This window comes from Mastigoproctus giganteus, chromosome 10 (assembly GCF_048544385.1).
Source record: "Mastigoproctus giganteus isolate SK-2022 chromosome 10, ASM4854438v1, whole genome shotgun sequence".
Classification (NCBI taxonomy): domain Eukaryota; kingdom Metazoa; phylum Arthropoda; class Arachnida; order Uropygi; family Thelyphonidae; genus Mastigoproctus; species Mastigoproctus giganteus.
Genome location: NC_143584.1, coordinates 137412688 through 137429010, shown reverse-complemented (window position 1 = coordinate 137429010; position 16323 = coordinate 137412688). Strand labels below are relative to the sequence as shown.

The window sequence follows — 16323 nt, the reverse complement described above, 5'->3', positions numbered from 1 at the left end:
AAAAAAAAAAAAAAAAAGCTGTTTGCCTACAGGAAACCTTTTTATCACCTCAAGTGTCTCCCATCTTTCCATGAATTTGTCCCCTCAGGTGACTAATCTGGGCAAGAGGAAGAATCCCATCAACATTGAGCTTGCTGAAACCATTCAATGCCTTAAACTCTTCATTCAGATCAACTTGCAGCCTAGTCTTCAGACACTGCAATTTACAGAAGTTAAGACTTTCTTTATAAGAACAACCCTTTGTCCATTTACCAATCTCATTGTCCTTCTCTGTACTCCTTCCAGCAGCTCAACATCCTTCCTAAAATTGAGACCTCCAGACCTGTATACAGCACTCAAAGTGTGGCCTGACTGCCTTATATGTGTGGACAATTACCTCCTAGAAAAATTCCTGTATATCATCGATAAGACACTATGAGTTACTCTTACAGACTGTCTGCACTGCTCAGAAATCTTCATATCTGACTGCATAATTACATCCAGGCCTTTTTCATTCTCTTCCACCCTGAATGTAGTACAACACGGTTGATATGTTACTCTGAGGTTACTGCTACCCATATGTAGTACTTTACATTTTTCAATATTAAACTTCAGTTGTCAGCTCTCAGCCCATCTGCTAAACTTTCCTAGATCCTTTTGCAGCAGTGTACTGTCATTAGTGTCCTTAACAACCCTGCCAACCTTTGTATCGTCTGCAAACTTGGACATTAAACTTGATATACCATCATCAATATCATTTATAAATACAGAAAACAACAATGGACCCAACACTGAACCCTGAGGGACTCCACTAATAACATTAGTCCACGATGAGCAGTGTCCATTGATTACCACTCTCTGTCTTCTCCCACTCAACCATCCCTTTATCCATAGCAGCAATATGCCTTCAATGCCACACTGCTTCAATTTGTTCAGCAGTCTTCCATGTGCAGCAGTATCAAAAGCCTTTCTAAGATCAATATATGATATCAAAGTTATTCCCTGCATCCAGTTCCTTTGTGACCACATCATAGTATCCAGTCAGATTGGTCAGGGAAGACTTTCCCTTAACAAAACCATGCTATGTCCGAGCTATAACTGAAGACTTGTCTAGGTGATCCTGCAGTGCTTCTTTAACCAGTACCTCCATTAATTTTTCTGGAACAGATGTTAAACTAACAGGTCTATAATTACTTGTGTTACCCTTTGATCCTCGTTTGTTAATTGGGGTCACATTTGCACATCTCCAGTCCATGGGTACCTCCCCTGAGTCCAAAGAAGCTCTCATAATTATGGCTAAGGGTTTTCTTACTTCCTTTGCTGCCTCCTTTAATATAACTGGATAGATCCCATCCACCCCAGGTTCCTTTTTTATGTTTATCTTCAACAATTTCTCCTCTACTTTCCTCTCTGTTATTACAAAATCATCTAGCTCACTGCCATAGTTTATTTTACCTCTAGCATTCCCCTCCCTGAATAACCTCCTCCCATGTGTTGTGTTTTTTTTTTTTTTTTTTTAGGAGCATTAGCAACTAAGGCCAAATTGCTCCGGGGATATGCGGTGGTCATTCCCTGACCTTTCTGCATCCTCCGTATTTGGTGATCACAGGCTCGAACTCCGGTCTAATCAAGAAGCGTGTGCTACGCACTGCTGCTCCTGCCCACCTGGCTACGGAGGTGCCCTCCTCATGTGTGAATGTAGATGCAAAATATTTAATTTGTTAGCTACCTGAGCAGGATCATCAACAGTTGAACCATCGATATCAAGTGGACCAATCTGATTCATCCCCTTCCTTCTGAGTTTACATAAGTAAAGAAGTCTTTGCTGTTTTTCTTTGTATCCTTTGCCAAAGATATCTCGTAATCTGCCTTTGCCTGCCTAACCTCCTTTGTGACTTGGTTACAGACCAGCTTATATCTATCATAGGCTTCTGTGTCACCTGTTATTTCATATGTATCCCATGCATTTTTCTTCTCTGTTACATGTCTAATTAGTTCATCTGACATCCATTTAGGCCTAAATCTTGAACAATATTTTTTAGTTGGTGTGTAAAGCCTAGTAGCTTCCAAGATAAATTATTTGAATGCTTCCCATTTTGAATTTGCTGTTGGTAACATCATCAGTTGGTCCCACCGTAGTCGCCTTTATGAAAGCAAAGCCTAGTGGTTCCTTTATGTGCACATTCTTATTGCATGAAGAATTACTACTGATAATCAGATCAAGAGTATTACTCTCTCTAGTTGCCTCCCGAACATGCTGATGTAGAAAACAATCATCCAATAAATCCACAAAAGGCTTGCTAGTGTGAGTGACCCACCCAAAAATTCCAGCCAATATCTGGGAAATTAAAATCCCCCATTATAAGACTCTCTGATTTACTGGCCCACTCTATTTCCCTGTACAGTTTCTTATTATACTCATCAGAGTCATTAGGCCTATAACACACTCCTATTCTCAATTTTGATCTCCCAATGCTTATGTCATACCAAACTGACTCGGCACTGCTCTGTCCAGCGATGTCGACTGGCTTCACTTCCTTGGATTTTATGTGTTTCTTAACTAATAGCATAACTCCTCCTCCCTCCCTATCCTGTCTATCCTTCATGTACACATTGTACTCCCCAAATTCCAGTTCTGCATTCCTTATATCTGTGTGACACCCCGTCTCTGATATCCCAACAATATATGCCTTTGATGTTTTGAGCAATGCCTCAAATTCATCAAATTTATTTACCGAACTCCTAGCATTGGTGGATATGCAAATATACATGCACCCATTCCTATTCTTAGCTACCCCTAACACAACCCATGTGTTTACTTGTACCGCAATGACTCCCAGCAGTCTATGAAATACCATGCATCTTGTTTTCCAGGCTGCTGGTCATTCCAATAGAAGCAGTGCAAGAGTCACTTTCACTTCTGCCAGTGGCTACTGTTAATCTATTAGCTAGCAGTTTTCCGACCCACCTAACACTACCTTGATAGCATCAGCAAATATTCTTACACCCTTTCTATTTAAGTATATCCCATCCCTGTAGAATCTCCTGTTAACAAGTGGGCGCCTCCGTAGCCAGGTGGGAAGGAGCAGCAGTGCGTACCACATGCTTCTTGATTAGACCGGGGTTCGAGCCCGTCACCACCAAATACGGAGGATGCGGAAAGGTCAAGGATTGACCACCGCATATCCCGGAGCAATATGGCCTTAGTTGCTAATGCTCCTAAAAACCAAATAACAAACAAACAAACAAACCTGTTAACAAGTATAGACCAGGCTGAAAAAAATTCTACCCCTTTAGCCTTGCACAATCTTTCCAGGGGCGAATTGATCGACAAGGCTCTCATCATATACTCCCTCCTATCTTGTCTGGGCAGAATTGCAGACACTTTCAAATTCAACCCTAATTCAAGGCTTTTTTTCAGCAGTGACCTGTGCTTGTTCAGTAATTCTGCCAGTCTCCTACTCTTAATATCATTAGTGCCACCGTGTACAACAATATCACCTTTTGTGCCCTTAAAAGATGATATCCGCTCTACAATGTCATCAACCTTTGCCCCTGGCAGATATACCCTGGTCCTGTTCCACCTATCCTTTTTATATACCATGTTCCCCGTTTCCCTGACAATAGAGTGATCAACAACTGTTAGTTCCTGTGGAACCAGCACATTCTGCCTTGGGGGTTGCCGCTGTGTTGCGTGATTATCAAGTGCAAGCTCTGGCGTTGATGTGTGCATCTGAGAGCTTGATGGGCCCCTCAATTTAGATCCTCCGAGGTCATCGACCCTGTCCTTCAAGCTCTCATATAGGCATAACAATGCTGAGTCATCGCCTGATTTCCTCACACTCCTTACATCGTGCACACACAAAGACATTCCCCTTGGCAATATCATGTCCCGTACCTGATTGTCCACAAACATCAAGCAAGCAGTGCATTTTAAAAGGCTGTGATTCAGAGGGCAACTGTCCCCCCTCAGTTCTTCCCTGAGCCACAGCACTCCATTTAGCTTGAGCCTTTTGCTTTTTTTTGCACTGGTCTCTGGTCTGAGTCATGATTTCGATTCAATTTCAATAAAATTTCAATTTCAGTACAAAATTATAACCCTAAACTTGTATCTCAACGCGGTTATAACACTGTGTATCTATATATTTTTTTTCAGTATCGAGTATTATCTGTTATATAACTTCCATATCAAGTTATGTATTAATTAATGTATTGATTTAAGAACTAGGGGCCATAGCTTCAAACTGCACAGGAATAGGTTTAGATTGGAATTGCAGGAAGTTTTCTTTTAGCCAGTAGGTTGTTGATTACTGGAATAAGTTGCCTCCATGGGTGGCTGAGGTTGACAGCTTTGGGAAATTTAGGGTTTAGTTGGATAAGTTTATATTTATGAGGAGGGAGTCAAATAGGTGATTTTTTTAATTTAATTTAATTTATTTATTATTTTATTTTTTATTATTTATCACTTTTTTTATACTGTGCAGTAAAAGCTCTGGGATTCTTTGCACCATTTGACTAATATTAATACTAATATATTAAGATTATTCAAATAAAGAAACAAGTAGATGTTAGAGATCATAGTGCATTGACATGATTTATTCAAAGGAATAGTTACTATTAAGGGTTAAAGGAAAGGAATTTTGCTTTTGCAAAGGGATGATTACTATCATCGTAGACATTTTTAAAATCCTTTTCAGTGGACAAATTGATATTTTTAACAAATATGTATTCCAAATCGGAAGTGTTGAAAGAAGTAATTCTAGAAGATATCCAACTTTTTATACTAAGAGGTATTTTTCTAGATGTAGACCAAAATGAATGCAAGGCGAACTGATATTGAATGACCTTAACAATCCCTTACTGTTTTGAAGTTGGCCTTTCGAGTTCAGTGTCCAATTTTGCTGACGATGCAGAGATGGATATGGTGCTTGATGATTTTAATAAGGGTATGCTACTTCAGGAAGATCTAGATAAACTTGACCTTGCTATTTCAACAAGATCTAGATAAAAGAACCACTAGGTGGCAGTGATCACAGTGTATTGATGTGGGATTTACTGAAAGATGTAACCCAAGGTGAGGTACATTATTGATCCTAGATTCCTGTTTGTGCACACTCAGATATCACTGCAGTATTGCAGGTAAGCAACTTAAGAAAATGAATGCATGACAGTGTGGATACATATTTTATAAAGACTGTGTGCGTGAGAGAGACACTTATTTTAAGTGGCACACTTACATATATGTGACACTTATTTTTTATTGTTTTTTTTGAAATTGTGATCTTTTTTAAACTTTTGCATTTTGTATAAGAAGAATAAATTGAATTTTATGGAAGAGTGCTTCTCACTTTATGTGAAATAAAACTGCTATTAATAGGACTTGTCCCCTTTTCAGTATTTTACTACCTCAATTACATAAGATTTTACCCCTATTGTTAATTTTAGTTTAGACCTTTGTAATCTTAAACACATTGAAATGCATATGAGATTTTCCTGACTGCTAAACCATTTGCAGCTCACTAACACCTGTGCACAAACTTCATATCTCTACCATCTTTGTTGATTTGAGATAACTTGTCATAGCCTTTGTTGTATTTTGATATTGCATTGATTTTGAATTTTGCATGTTAGTGTAACGAAAACTCATTGTGCATGTTGAATCATATCATAACAACCATTGCCAACTTATTGTTTCTTTATATATCTGAAAGATATAGTATGGTTAATTGTCTTCATTTTCTGGGGGTTACTTCCTTTTATCATGTTGCACACATTTTCTAGATCATACCTATTAAGAAATATTGTTCAAGGTTTAGGCCTAAATGGTTGTCAAATGAACTAATGAGACTCTTGGCAGAGAAGAAAAATGCATGGGATGCATATAAATTATCAGGCAACACAGAAGCCTACGGCAAGTATAAGCTAGTCTGTAATCAAGTCACAAAGGAGATTAGGCAAGCAAAGGCAGATTACGAGAAATCTTTGGCAAAGGATGCTAAGAAAAGGATTTCTTTACTTATATAAACTCTAAAAGAAAGGGGATGAATCAGATTGGTCCACTTGATATTGATGGTTCGACTGTTGATGATCCTGCTCAGATAGCAAACAAACTGAATGAGTATTTTGCTTCTACATCCACACATGAGGAGTTATTAAGGTTTGAAAATGGCAGAAGGTTATCAAATTGCAGCAGAGTGCCTAATGATTTTATAATAACTGAGAGCAAAGGGGAAGAGAAATTGTTGAAGTTAAACATAAGAAAGGCACCTGGGGTGGTGGGATCTATCCAGTTATATTAAAGGAGGTGGCAAAAGAACTTAGCAAACCCTTAGCCATAATTATAAGAGCATCCTTGGACTCAGGGGAGGTCCCCATGGACTGGAGATGTGCAAATATATCCCCAATTCACAAAGGGGGGATCGAAGAGTGACACAAGTAATTACAGACCAGTTAGTTTAACTTCTGTTCTGGGTAAAAACATGGAGTCACTGGTTAAAAATGCATTGCAGGATCATCTAGACAAGACTGCAGCAATAATTCAGACACAGCATGGGTTTGTTAAGGGAAAGTCTTGTCTGACAAATTTGATTGGATATTATGATATGGTTACAAAGGAACTGGATGCAAAAAATAATTTTGATATCATATACTTGGATTTCAGGAAAGCTTTTTATGCTGTTGCGCATGGAAGACTACTGTACAAATTGGAGCAGAATGGTATTAAGGGTAAGTTGCTACAATGGATAAAACGATGGTTAAGTAGGAGAAGACAGAGGGTGGTAATCAATGGGCACTGCCTCTTCGTGGACTAATGTTATTTGTGGAGTTCCACAGGGTTCGGTGTTGGGCCCACTGTTGTTTTTTATATTTATCAAAGATATTGATGAAGATATATCAGCCTTAGTGTCCAACTTTGCAGATGATACAGAGGTTGGAAGGGCTGTTAATGACAGTAATGGCAGTGTGCTACTGCAACAGGATCTAGAAAATTTGGGCAGATGGGCTGAGAAGTGGTACCTGAAGTTTAACCTTGACAAATGCAAAATACTGCATATGGGTAGAAGTAATCCCAGAGGAAAATACCAACTGTGTGGTACTACACTTGGGGTGGTAGAAAATGAAAAAGACCTGGGAGTAATCGTACAGTCACATTTGAAGTTTTCTGAACAATGCAGACAGGCTGCAAAAGCAGGTCATGGGGTTTTGTCAATGATATATAGGAATTTTGCTAGCAGGGAAAAGGAGGTGATTATCCCTTTGTATAAGGCAATGGTCAGGCTGTGCCTTGAGTACTGCATACAGGTCTGGAGGCCTCATTTTAGGAAGGATGTAGATTTGCTTGAGCTTGTACAGAGAATGGCAACAAGATTGGTGAGGGGAATGAAGGAATCCCCTTACCAAGAGAGGCTTAAGTTCTGCAAATTGCAGCAGCTGGAGACTAAGCACCTGTGAGGTGATCTGATTGAGGTGTATAAGGCCTTGAATGGGTTAAGCATGCTTAATTCTGATGGGATTCTTCCACTTGCTCAGATTGCGAACCTAAGGGGGCATAAATTCAAATTGAGGAAAAACAGTTGTAGAATAGATGTGCAGAAATTTGCCTTTAGTCAGTGGGCGGTTAATTGCTGGAACAAACTTCCATCTGTCATTGTGGAAGTTGATAGCTTAAATAAATTCAAGGAGCAACTTCACAAACATTTAGAGGGAATGGTTGTGCAAATTTTTTTTTTTTTTGGCTGATGCCTGTCTTACTACTATATATCTGGTAACTTGACCTTGTGTATATGTATATAATTTGTAATAAATTTTGGTTATCTAAAAATTAATATTTAATAATGATAGTTTATTGTTATTTTTTTATAGACACCAGAAGAATTTGAAGATATAGAAAGAAAGCCAAGTACATCATCTCCATCTGGATCAACAGGAGGAACTCAAAAGAAAAGTTCTATATCAGGAGATCAGTTAGAAATGAAAGTAAGTCCTTTATATGGTAACTGAAAGAGCAGTTTTTTGTTTTTATTATTTTGTAAAAGGCAGAAGTTTATACTCACCTGTAAATATAATTATCTGCCTAATAACATGTTGATCCTCTCCAGGGGCTAGGTAACACCCCTGCTTGTCTGCGGTATAGATTCTACCAGCTCATTTAAAATTGCCAATGTGGTCTATCATGCTGTCTGGAGAATTCCCCATAATTGTAGTGCCCTTGATGGGGTTGAATCTATACTTCAGACAGTCCTTTTGAATCTATCCCATGAATGATTGATAGTTTATTAGGAAGCTGGCCAGTTGCCTCCTGAGCTCACTAATTCGAACATTTATGGGAAGAAAGGAAGGAGGGGAAACGCCTTCCAAATGTTTTTCGAACTATTTCTGCATATTTATGGCTTGGTGGTACGGTATGTTGTGCTGCTTGAAAATTTCACCATTGGGGAACAGCAGTGGAGTTTTTTAGCAGGAGTCCCCCAACACCATGGCACCACCACTCCTAACATGTGTTGTCTCTGTTCTGATAATTTAAATTATTTATTTGAATTGTTTGTGCTGTGGTTCTTGGTAAGTTTTCTTGCACATGTGGTTCCTAACAGATATAAAGAATAATTTGTATTCCAATAATAGAAATATGCAAAACCTTCTGTTTAGCAGGCTGGGAACTGGGTGTGGCCATGTTTGGCTGCATTCCAGAATGTAGTGTTCACTCAAAAAAATCAGTGTTCATTACTTCCAAAACTGCTGTGCAGGTATGCAACTTAGAGGAGTAATCTTTTTTTAAGGGCAAAAAAGGTGATATTATTGTACATATTGGTACTAATGATAATAAAGATAGGAGATCTGACTTAAGAAGGATAGGGCAGTTCTGAGAAAAAATTATGGGTTAGAAATAAATTTGAAATTGTCTGCAATTCTGCCCAGACACAATAGGAGGAAATTTGATGAGAGCCTTGTTGATAAATTTGGCTCCAGAGAGACTTTGCAGGGCTTATGGGGTAAAATCTTTCTTACTATGGTCTGTGCTTTTTAACAGGAGAGACTGTTTTTACACAAGATGGGATACACTTAAATAGAATGAATGAGTACAAGAATATTTGTTGATGCTATTGAGGCAGTGTTAGGTGGGTTAGAAAACTGTTAGTGTGGGTATATACCAGGGGTGGGCACGCATGTGGTCAGTGAGAGCCGCATTCCGGTTTTTCATATATTATAAAGAGCCACACCATAGTTACATAGTATTAAATACACAAATTCAAATTTAATTTACTTTAATTAATAGGATTACATATTCTACACAAGTCTTAAGTGCTATGTAAAGTATACATATATAAGAAAATATAATTAAGAGAAAGAAAATACAAAATAATTATTTCAAAATTTTAATAATAAAAATAAAATATAATAAAAATGCTTTAATAAAAAGTATAACGTTTAATGAAGACCTTTGGTCAAATCTTTGAAATTTGGTGTAAAATTTGTTAAAGCCATTCGCAGCAATTCAGTGAGATGATGATTGGTCAACTGTGAATGATATTTCGACTTCACGAACTTCATTGTGGAGTACAAAGATTCACAGCAATATGTTGTACCAAAAATTGAAATTAGACAGCAAGCAACTTTCTTTAAATGTGGATATTTTGATTCTGGCACGAGTTTCCAAAATTCAATTATAGAAGTAGATTTGTGCTGCATTTGCAATGCCTGATCCTCTTTCATCTCTAATAACTCCAATTCTCCAGCCGCTTTTTCAAGTATTATTTCAGAAATTGTAAATCCATCTTCAATAATATCACAAATAAATGGGTTCACAAAATATGCAAATGTAGATTTCAAACTTTTCAAATCTTCAAACCAATGTTTGAAATCTGCTTGCAATTCTTCCAATTTTTCTTTGTATTCGTCTAACTTTTCTTCTTTGATATTAATTATATTTGCTTTTACTCGTGGAAAATGATTAAATATTTTGTTCTTAAGATCGTACACAAAAAGCTGAAGTTTAGATTCAAAACTAAATACAGTTTGTGACAAATCAATAATAATTTTTTCCTTTCCTTGTAAAGCCAAATTTAGTGTTTGCAAATGTTCTATAATGTCTGTAAGGAACATTAAGTCAGAAAGCCAAGTTTCATTTTCTAATTCTGGGTATTTTTTTCCTTTTTCTTTTGTAAATGTTATGATAGAATTTAGGAGTTCCACAAAACGGCTCAAAACATTGTAAGTTGACAGCCATCTTACAACACACCATAGGGATAAATCACTGGGCAATTCATCTGTTTCGTCATTCACTCGCAACTCTTCTAAAAAGTTCTTAAATTGACGATGTGTTTTGGCATTTGTTCTAATTAAATTCACAATCTGCAAAACAATCTTCCACACATTTTCGTATTTGAAGTACTTTGTTATGAGATGCTCGCGGTGAATTATGCAGTGAAGAGGTAAGAAACGTGGAATTTTAGGATCGTTGTTTAAAAGAGCAATGAGACCTTGATTTTTCCCTATCATTGCAGGCGCTCTGTCAGTCGCAACACTTACACGTTTATCACGAGGCGATTCAAACCTGTTCATCACTTCATCAAGCGCATTTCTAACATCGATACCGCGAGTTGTTTCGATAAGAGCTACTAGGTCTGACATTTCTTCCTTCACATTTACGTCTGCAGATACATAGCGGGCAAAAACGGCCAATTGTGGAACGTCCTGAATGTCTGTAGACTCGTCGAGAGCTAAACTAAATGCTGTACAATTTTTCAAATCACACATCAAACTATTTTTAACATTTTTACTAATTGCACCAATACTACGCTCAGTTGTACGGCGTGACATAGGAACCTGTGCGATCAATTTATGCAGTTTTGTATTATCTGGATCCAAAACTTTAACCACTTCTTCCAAGTTTCTTTTAATAAATTCTCCTTCTCCATATGGACGTTTGGCATGAGCAATATTCCAAGCTAACAAAAAACTAGCTTCGTTTGCTCTGTCATCTTTGCAACTAAAATAAGACAAGAGTCCTTGTTGCTTATGAAGACCAGATTGCAAGGACTTAAGTTTCTCTGTTCGCAATTTTGAATTGAGTGGATATTGAGTTGAAAAGTGGGGATGACTTACTTCGTAATGTCGACATAAATTGCTTACTTTGTAGTTTGCAATTGTAACTTTACAAATAAGACAACGACTTTCCATTATTGTCAATAAAAGCAAAATTTTCTACCCATTCTTCTTGAAAGATTCTATTTTCTTGTTCGTATTTTCGTTTTTTGATATTTTCTGAGGTCATGTTATCAAAAAATTTAAATAAATTTAATTCCAAAGTCTGAAATTGAAACTTTTATGGGAGGTTTGGTCACATTTTCTACCCACTCCCGGTGTAGTGTTGCACAAGTCCGCTGATGGTGCCAGCAGTGTAAATGCGCGCGGATTTATTTATAATCAAAATAAAAATAGCAAAATATCTAGACATAAAAAAAACAAAAAAAAAAAAAAAAAACACAATATAAAATCCGTATAACAAAATATTAGTTACTTAGTTAATTTAACAAGATTCAGTGAAAAAAGTTCTGAAATAATAATAATAATAATAAAAAAGATTTAAATTTTCAATGGGAGCCGCACTTAACTCAACGAAGAGCCGCATTTGCCCACCGTTGGTATATACATTAATGGCAGACTCAAGCAGTGGTATTAGTGATTCTAGCTTCTATTTGAGCATGCAGAAACCTGGAAAGCAAGGTGTCTGGTACTACATGGCCTGCTACAGGTCTTCATGGAACAAGAAAATACATGGGCTCTGTTAGGGTTATTAAGAGTAAGAACAGATATGTGTATACTTGCATGCACACTAATGTTAGGAGCATTGTAAATAAATTTAATGAATTTTTGAAGTATGGTTGAGTCATCAAATTCAGACATTGTAGGGATATTGGAGACATGATGCACTCAGACATAAGAGATGCATAATGTGTACAGAAAGGACAGAAGGGACAGTTACACTATTAGTTAAGCATATGAAATCCTAGGCAGTGCATAGAGTTGACATGGGTGGTCATTGTAGTACTGAAATTGGTTTAGCGTGACAATGAACACTGGGAAAACAAAAATGACAGCAGGAATGTGCTATAGGCCAAGTGATTGTGATGAGTATAATGAACATCTATACAGACTAATAGAGTGGGTCAGTAAATCATAACATCTTATAATGGGGAATTTTAACTTTACAGGTATTGACTTGTGGATTTATTGGATGTCCATTTTTAATAATGCAGTCAGACATGCAAGTTCTCTGAATAGTGCAGACAAAGACATTTCTCTGTAGTTTTGTCAATGATATATGGAATTTTTTTCCAGCAGGGATGATTAGGTGATCATTCCATTGTATAAGCAATGGTTAGGCTACATTTTATGTACTGCATACAGGTCTGGAAATCTCTTATGAAAGATTTAGGTCCGTTGGAACTGGTATTGGGGATGGCAACAAGATTAGTGAGGCTTACAAAATGGAATACGCTTACCACAGAAAGCTTCAGTTCTGCGAATTTCAGTGTCTGTAAGCTCTTCAACTGTGAAGAGATCTGATTGAGGCATTTAGGTCTTTGAATGGATTGATACCGAATACTGAAATTACTAAATACTGATGGCATCCTTCCTCTTGCTGAATAACACACACATGAGGAGGCATAAATTTGAATTGAGAAAGGATAGTTGCAGATAGATGCGTGTAAATTTGTTTTCAGCTAGTGGATAGTTGATGGTTGGAACAAACTTCTGTGTGGTGCTGTGGAAATGGGTAGTTTGAATAAATTTCAGAAAAAGGGGCATTGATGGGTCTTTCTCTCAAGCTAAAGTATTCCTGCTATTTTGAGCTTTTAGCTTTTTGCTTTTGTTTCAGGCATAATTCTAGTCAATTTAATTTATAATTACTGTATGAAGTAAGAGATAAGGGTGTAACAATGCAATGCTACTCCAGATTTTGTTCCACAGTTCATACTATGCTATTATGTTTTGAGTTATGATGTTTGTGTTTTAATTGGAAGCAAATCAAAGGAAAATTAAACTATGCATATAAGAATATTTGAAGATAATAAAATAGAGGTATGGGAAGGGATATAAATGCATTATGATGCACTGCTCAGCAACAGAATGTGTTTGTAATATATATATTTTTTTACTACTTGGATTAAAATCAGCATACATAATTACAAGAGAACTGAACTTTTAGAGGGTTACTAGGACTCTCAGATTGTCCATTTGGGGGGGGGGGGGTGTCAATTGCTCTCTCTTATCTCATGGATGGTGCTTTTGACCAAGGGATTGGTATAGCTTCCGGAACATGATGTTATTTATAAATGTAAATATTATGTGTAACAGTGGTTTAAAATGTAATTTTCTCTTAATGGAAATAATCTCTGAAAGTAGTGACTTTTTTTTAAAGATATAATCAGAGCTTCTGTAAGTTTCACATGCTGAAATTGACAGAACTGATACTGCAAAACATCTGTTGCTTTATATCTTCAGTGATACTGAGAAATTATTTTGTAGAAGTTCCACAAAAACATTTTAAAATTGAAAATATGGACTGCCAATTGAGTAAATTTGGGTTACTTTAACATTTATGAAACATTGCATTTTAGTGCACCCTGTAGTAACAATACAAAAGAACAGAATCATCTCCTGTTTGAGAATATTTGACTTTTGCAGTAGATCTGTGTGTGACTGATCCAGAATCATCTTTTTGATTTAGTACATTATGGTAATCCCCTTTGAAGAGGGAAATTGGTGATCTAGTAAATTTTATTGTCATTCTTCAACATATCAAGGAGTAATGACCTAGGTAAATGGATGGGGACATGTCTGAAGGACTATGTTTGTTTTAAAAATATTGGTATCACGTTTAAAATGACAAGAATTCTCCTTTAATTAACACTGATATATTTGCGATTTATTACATTTATATTTTTACTCAACATGTACATTTTTGCATGGAACAAACATCTGTATGGTTTTGTAGAAGGGGATAGTTTGAATAAATTTAAGGAATAATTCAACAAATTACACTTGCCAAAATGATTTTTATATCTACTAATATATCAGCTGTTTGAAATTGATTTTTGTTCATAGATTTTGAAAATAAATCTTAGAATTTCACATCATGCCACAATTTCTACATATACACGTTTTTGTTTACTTATAGTATGTATATCTTGCTACAATTTAAGAAAGTAGATATGACTGATCTAAATAATAATGTTTGCATGCTGTCATAGATGGCAGTAATGTTGCGGAAGATTAACATGTTTAGATTTGTCTATTTGCCTTCTACCTCTCTCTTTCAGTAATGGAAAGACAGTTGTGGCATGAGTACATGTACAGTTTATCTGTATATCTATTGCATATTGTTTATTTCTTCTGTGTTTTGCTTATCATTGTATTTCCACAAAGGCACCTCCGTAGGCAGGAGCAGCAGTGCGTAGCACATGCTTCTTGATTAGACCGGGGTTCGAGCCCGTGAGCTCCCAAATACGGAGGATGCAGAAAGGTCAGGGAATGACCACCGCATATCTCCGGAGCAATATGGTCTTAGTTGCTAATGCTCCTAAAAACCAAATAACAACAACATTTACACAAAAAAAAAAAAAATTTTTTTTTAATTCGAAAATACGCACTTCCAGTTGATGAAATTTGGTTTCAGCATTTATAAAACATTGCTTTTCGTGTATCCTGTAGTGCACTAAAGTAGAAGCAAAGGAAATATCTGATGCAATCTTCAATTTCTGCTATGTGTATGGATGGTTTATTAGCATTAGTAGAGGCATATGATGCAAGAAAACAAGCTTATGCAGCATCAGCCAAAAAAACCCTTCCCATTTCACCCTTTCATTCGTTCCAAATGCCTGTCCAGCTGAGCTTTAAATTTATTTAGGCTATTAGTTTCCACAACAAAAGATGGAAGCATGTTCCACCAATCAACTACCCGCTGGCTAAAGGCAAATTTCTGCACATCTATTCTACAACTATCTTTCCTCAATTTGAATCTGTGCCCCTCAGGTTCTTAATCTGAGCAAGAGAAAGAATCCCATCTGCATTCAGCTTACTCATTCCATTCAAAGCCTTATACACCACAATCAAATCACTTTGCAGGTGCCTACTCTCGAGGCGCTGCAATTTGCAGAACTTAAGCCTCTCTTGGTAAGAGCACCCCCTTTTTTCCCCTCACCAATCTTATTGCCCTTCTTTGTACTTGTTCTAGCAATTCTACATCCTTTCTAAAATGAAGCCTCCAGACCTGTACACAGTACTCTAGGTGTGGCCTGACCATTGCCTTGTATAATGGGATAATCACCTCCCTGTCCCTGCTAGCAAAATTCCTATACAGTAAACCCCCGCTATTCGCGGTCGCTGATTTAATATAAAATGAAACCTAAAAAAATGTGAATTTTAAAGTGCCGTGAACATTTTCCGCCATAAAAAAACGTGGGCGTAGCTAAAATTACCTTTCCCGGTCAAAGCAGCGCTCAGTGGGTGGGGGGGTGACAAAATCGCGAGCATGGATGTTTCTCGCTAATCCTTGTTCAGTATGTGTTATGCGCTTGTCATAGAAAGTTTGGTTGTTTGCTTTTAATTTATATGCTTATAAATTGAATAAATTTATAAATTGATAAATCTACCGTTTTGCAGTGTAAAACAGACTTTTTTCGAGTGTGTTAACGGCAGAAAGTGACTTATTGTGGACAAGTTCTTTCTAACCCCTACAAAAATATGGCTACGAATAACAAGGGAAATGTGAAAAGATCAAAGAAGGTGATAGATAACATTAGCGAATGAAATTGAGTTATTAGACAAAATTTCTAATGGTGAAAGTGTCTCCTCAGTGGCAAAACATTATAAAATCAATGAATCAACAGTACGATCAATCAAAAAATCGGAAGAAAAAATCCGCTGTAGTGTCTGTGAAAACGCGCTAATTGCTTCAAAAATTTGCTGTGTAACTTGTGATGTTAAATTAGAAAAAATGGAAAAAGCTTTAAATCTGTGGATAGAAGACCGAACTCAAAATAAAATTCCGTTAAGTTCACTCATCATTCGTGAAAAGGCAAAACTCCTTTATCAACACTTTAGCTAAACTGATGATAGCACTGGAAGGATAAGTTTTTTAGCTAGCAAAGACGCTGGTTTGAAAGATTTGTTTGAAATTTCTAATAAATATTACATTTAATATTAAATTGTTTCTTATTTTCGTTTCGATGCCATATGCTTGTATTTCACTATGTACCAGTAAATTCTAAGTGGAAAGCATTCAAGGAATTAATCGTGGATGCTACTAAAAGTTTCATACCTATTAAGAAATATTGTTCA

The 16323-nt window shown here is 36.7% G+C and overlaps 1 protein-coding gene across 6 annotated transcripts in view; it reads left to right on the top strand.

The window, feature by feature from the left end:
• LOC150079308 (glucocorticoid-induced transcript 1 protein-like) overlaps positions 1-16323 on the top strand; it is a 397411-nt gene that overhangs the window by 335802 nt on the left and 45286 nt on the right. For all 6 annotated transcript variants that reach the window (XM_090384152.1, XM_090384151.1, XM_090384153.1 and 3 more), the window contains one exon: positions 7843-7956. In XM_090384152.1, the coding sequence (XP_090240278.1) occupies positions 7843-7956 (114 nt within the window). The remainder of the gene's footprint in view (positions 1-7842; positions 7957-16323) is intronic.